General features: G+C 39.5%; 1 protein-coding gene across 1 annotated transcript; it reads right to left on the bottom strand.

Moving 5' to 3' along the window:
• Nucleotides 1-253: 253 nt before the first annotated feature.
• On the bottom strand, nucleotides 254-1,400 carry LOC101675625 (olfactory receptor 56-like). Its single transcript, XM_004780237.3, has one exon. The coding sequence runs from the start codon at nucleotides 1,233-1,235 to the stop codon at nucleotides 288-290; it is 948 nt and encodes a 315-aa protein (XP_004780294.1). The 5' UTR covers nucleotides 1,236-1,400; the 3' UTR covers nucleotides 254-287.
• Between the last annotated feature and the right edge of the window lie 4,067 nt (nucleotides 1,401-5,467).

The raw sequence follows: 5,467 nt of genomic DNA, 5'->3' as shown, positions 1-5,467 counted from the left end.
AGGAGGATATCTTAAATCATGTGAAGTTTGTTTATATATATATGCCTCGGTCACTTTTCAGAATTTGATTTATAGGGGAACTAACAGTTAGTTTAAGTAATACTGTTAAATAGGAGCTCCTTACCCCATTGTAGTATAGTACACATTACTTAAAATTTGAAAGGAAGGAAGTATAACTTTTGTAATATGGGTTGAAAATTGAAATCTAGAGTTTATTTTTTCATAATAGCATTAGCATTAACTAGGAGAACAATAAAGAATCTGGGTGTTTAAAGAAACAAGTGACATCATCTTTTCTGTTTAAACATCAGCTTTCTCCACAGAACCTTCCTCAGAGCCCCCAACACCTCCTTGTTCCTCAGGCTGTAGATGAGGGGGTTAAGCATGGGGGTAATGATTACATCAAACACAAAGAGATGCTGGTCCACTTCTGAGGGGAGAGAGGAACGTGGAGTTGTGTAGATAATCATGGCTGGACCAAAGTAGAGACTTACCACACCAAGGTGGGAGGAGCAGGTAGCTAGAGCTTTATTTTTGCCCTCAGGGGAGTTCATGTGGAGAACAGCGAAATAGATGAGGATGTAGGAAGTCACGATGAGTCCAAAAGGGATAAGAAGGAAAGCAATGCTGGACACTAACACCACTTTCTCATAGGTTGAAGTGTCCTCACAGGAGAGCTTCAGAAGGGCCATTACCTCACAGAAGAAATGGTGAATTTTTCTGGAGCCACAAGTAGAGAAGTGCATTGCATAAATAGTGTGCATTAAGGAGATGAGCACACCCCCAGCCCATGAGCCAGTGGCCATTTGCATACAGACTCGGGGTGTCATGATGACCGGATATCTGAGGGGGCTACAGATGGCCAAATAGCGGTCAAAGGCCATGAGAGTCAGAAGAACACATTCAGCCACTCCTAGCATTAAGTATAGAAAGATTTGGACTCCACAGCCAATGTGAGAGATAAACCTATGTCCAGAAAAGAAGTTGGCAGCCATCTTGGGGACAGTGGTGGAGATTAACATTAGGTCCATGAGGGAAAGCTGACTGAGCAGGAAGTACATGGGAGTGTGGAGGCAAGCATGACCCCAGATCAGCAGGGCCAGGATGGAATTTCCTGTGATGGCCACCCCAAGACTCAGAAGTACAACGGAGATGAGGAGTTTAGGATGCTGGGAGTCAGAGAAAAAGCCAAGGAGAATGAAATCTGTGGTGACAGATTCATTTCCTTGCTCCATGCCTTAGTCTACTGGTTTGATCTGGAGGATCATGGAAGAAGAACATAGAGTGTCACTGCTCTTCTAGTATAAATGCACTACTGATTTGAATCTACTCTGGAAACCTGCATAATTACTGAGAAAATCCAAATATGTTGCAATATATTTAACTTTTTTTTTTTTTTGGCTCAGTTGGTTGAGCGGCTGCCTTTGGCTCAGGTCATAATCCTGGCATCCTAGGATTGAGTCCTGCATCGGGCTCCTTGCTCAGCGGGAAGCCTGCTTCTCCCTCTGCCTCTGCCTGCCACTCTGTCTGCCTGTGCTCACTCTCTCTGACCAAAAAAAAAAAAAAAAAAAAAAAAAAAAAAAAAAGCAATACACTTAATCTATCAATCTGCAGCCAATGTTTTAAATATTCGTGATATGTATTGAATAATGTGACATGTTTTGGAAAAAAAAAAAAAAACTTGTCCTGTTAGAACGTCTTCCTTTAAAAACACAAAGATGCCTTCAAATACATCTCAGGGAAACAAGGATTTCATTTATGTTTATACACAAAGAGTGTAACTATCTTGCTGAGACAAATTACTGACTGGTAGCTGATAGGTTTTGTACCATTATAATCTGTGTAACAATAAACACAATTGATCGATGTAACAATCAACAATATAATCTGTCCTGGGTTCTCCTCATTCTCCGAATTCTCATGCAACTACTAAGTTATCAGTGAGGGTTTTATTGTATTTTTAAAGAAGACTTTATTCATTTAAGAGAGTGACAGTGCCAGCACGGGGAGAGGCAGAGAGAGAATTCCCTATTCTCCCCACTGAGTAGCCCTTCCAGAGGCTAAAGCCCAGGACCCTGGGATCATGACCTGAGCTGAAGGCAGATGCTTAACAGACTGAACCACTCAGGCACCCATAGCTATGAGGGTTTAAACATACATCTAGGAGTTTCTTTCTAAAGTGCCTTGAAGATATTACCACATATAGAGTATCACAAATTATTTATAACCCTTATGTCTCCCCACTGGAGCCTAGGACAATGACTTCTTTCATTTGTGTTCTACCTGGTCATTACATGTGTCCATTTTTGTCACCTTCTGAGGAGTCTCAATTCTTCAACATTTTCCTTTGTATTCTGTGGCTCATTAAGTCAGACATTAAGCTGTTTACAATAAAGCCTTTTGGTTGATGATTTTGGTGAAGTTGGTGCTGCACACTCACAGCCAACCCAGGGTATCTCTGCTGGTGCATGAAGCAGAGATTAAATACAGCGCTGTGCCATGAGATCTCTGGGGAGTGTTTTGTTTCTGTCCTGCTCCAGTAGATAATTAGCTCAGGTTTTAGGGGGTATGACTGAATTCATTGGGAAGAAAAATCACCCAATCCTCTCTTCTGCATCATGGTGGTTAAGGAGAAAAGCAAAATTTAAACACAGACTTACCTTTTACTACCTGCATGATCTGGGCAGTTTCCAGGAACTCCCTCATTTCTGTTTCCTCATTTACAACTTGGACATAACAATAACATAGGGTTATTGTCAGTTAAAAGAAACAATTCATGTGAAGGTGTGAACAATATACCTCACCTGTCCACAATTGGGTTATGATGAATTTTCGAAAGTCTAGTGTATCACAAAATAGCTAATATTAATCTAACCTGAATTAACTGAGATTTCACAAGTAACAGATGATTTTGGTTCATGAAAGTAAACAAAAAATGTTACCATTTCATATACTAAGACATAATCAGATCAGACTAAGGGTCTTATGACATGGATAACCTAGGGAAGGCAACCTGTATTTGGGGGGAGAGAGCCTGACTGATAGGTGATGGACAGGACGCACCAATATTCAGTAACTTTAGTGGAAATCACTTCCTTTTTTCCACTCTATCACAAACTGTCATCAGCTGCTGGAAATCACTTTGAATCCACGTGGGTCTAATTCTTCATGTTTGTACCAGTTCCAGGACACAAAGTTGTTTAAGATTCTCCTTATTCCTCTAAAATGCCTTATAAATCATTTAATGCTTTATAAATTTTTATTTTCTATTTAAATTCAATTAGCCAATATATGATACATTGGTTTTAGATGTAATGGTCAATGATTCATCAGTTGTTTATTACACCCAATTCTCATTACATCACATGCCCTCCTTAATGCCCATTGCCCATTTATCCCCTTCCCCTAAGCCCCTCCCCTTCTGTAACCCTTAGTTGTTTCCCAGAGTCAAAAGAGTTTCTCATGGTTTATCTCCATCTCTGATTTTTTTCCCTTTCAATTTTCCCTCTCTTCCGCCTATGATCCTCTGCACTATTCCTTATATTCCACATGTGAGTGAAACCATGTGATAATTGTCTTTCACAATTATTAATTGTTAATAATTATTAATAATTATTAATTAATTATTTCACAATTGATTACTTTACTTAGCATAATCTCCTCCATTCCAGCCATGTCAATGTAAATGATAAGTGGTCATCCTTGATGGCTGAGTAATATTCCATGTTAAATATGAATCACATCTTCTTTATCCATTCTTCTGTTGAAGGATATCTCAGCTCCTTCCACAGTTTTGTTATTGTGGATATTGCTACTATGAACATTGGAGGGCATGTGTCCTTCTTTTCACTACATTTGTATCTTTGGGGTAAATACCCCGTAGTGCAATAGTTAGGTCGTAGGGTAGCTCTATATTTTATTTCTTTAGGAACCTCCATACTGTTTTCCAGAGTAGCTGTACCAGCTTGCATTCCCAACAACAGTGTAAGAAGTTTCCCATTTCTCCACATCCTTGCCAAAATTTGTTGTTCCTTGTCTTGTTAACTTTAGCTATTCTGACTGGGATGAGGTTGTATCTCATTATGGTTTTGACTTGTATTTCCCTGATGACAAGTGATGTGGAGCATTTCCTCATGTGTCTGTTAGCCATTTGTATATCTTCCCTGGAGAAGTGTCTGTTCATGTCTTCTGCCCAATTCTTAACTGGACTGTTTGTTTTTTGGGTGTTAAGTTTGAGAAGTTCATTATAGATCTTGGATGCTATCCCTTTATCTGATACATCATTTGCAAATATCTTTTCCAATTCTATACCTTGCCTTTTAGTTTTGTTCACTGGTTCTTTTGTTGTACAGAAGTTTCTATCTTGATGAAATCCCAGTAGTTCATTTTTTTTAAAGATTTTATTTATTTATTTATTTGACAGACAGAGATCACAGGTAGGCAGAGCAGCAGCAGAGAGAGAGAGAAAGGGAAGCAGGCTCCCTCCTGAGCAGAGAGCCCGATGCGGGGCCCAATCCCAGGACCCTGAGACCATGACCTGAGCTGAAGGCAGAGGCTTAACCCACTGAGCCACCCAGGCGCCCCTCCAATAGTTCATTTTTGCTTTTGTTTCCCTTGCCTTTGGAGACCAGTCTTGCAAGAAGTTTATGTGTTCAAGGTAAAAAAGTTACTGACCACATTCTGCTCCAGGATTTTGATGGATTCCTCTCTCACATTTAGGTCTTTCACCCATTTGAGTTCATCTTTGTGTGTGGTGTAAGGGAATGGTTCAGTTTCATTCTTCTGAATGTGGCTGTCCAATTTTCCAGCACCATTTATTGAAAAGGCTGTCTTTTTCATTGGATAGTCTTTCCTGATTGTCAAAGATTAGCTGGCCATAGAGTTGAGGGTCCACTTCTGGGCTCTTTATTCTGATCTATTGACCTATCTGTTTTCGAGCCAGCACCATGCTGTTTTGATGCTCACAACTTTGTAATATAGATTGAAGTCAGGCATTTTGATACCCCCAGCTTTGGTTTTCTTTTTCACATGCCTCTGGCAATTCATGGTGCTTTCCAGTTCCATACAAATTTTAGGATTTTTTGTTCTAGCTCTGTGAAAAATGCTGATGGCATTTTCATAGGGATTGCACTGAATGTGTAGATTGCTCTGGGCAGCAAAGATGTTTTAACAATGTTTATTCTTCCAATCCATGAACATGGAATGTTTTTCCATATCTTTCTGTCTTCCTCAATTTCTTTCATAAGTGTTCTGTAGTTTCCAGAGTATAGATCCTTTACATCTTTGGTTGGGTTTATTCCTGGCTATCTTATGGTTTTGGGTGCGATTGTAAATGGGATCAATTCCTTAATTTCTCTTTCTTCAGTCTTATTGTTGGTGTAAGAAATGCAAGTGGTTTATATACATTGATCTTGTATCCTGCCATGAGCTGAATTGCTATATGAGTGGTAACAATTTTACGGATGAA

The sequence above is a fragment of the Mustela putorius genome, unplaced genomic scaffold (genome assembly GCF_011764305.1).
Source record: "Mustela putorius furo isolate JIRA1106 unplaced genomic scaffold, ASM1176430v1.1 tig00003923_pilon_pilon_pilon, whole genome shotgun sequence".
NCBI lineage: Eukaryota > Metazoa > Chordata > Mammalia > Carnivora > Mustelidae > Mustela > Mustela putorius.
Note: the sequence above shows the minus strand (reverse complement) of the source record. Positions and strands in the feature narration are given on the sequence as shown.

What these genes read in the sequence shown, in the direction of transcription:
- LOC101675625 (XM_004780237.3), bottom strand. Translation starts at nt 1,235, where the DNA reads ATGGAGCAAGGAAATGAATCTGTCACCACAGATTTCATTCTCCTTGGC.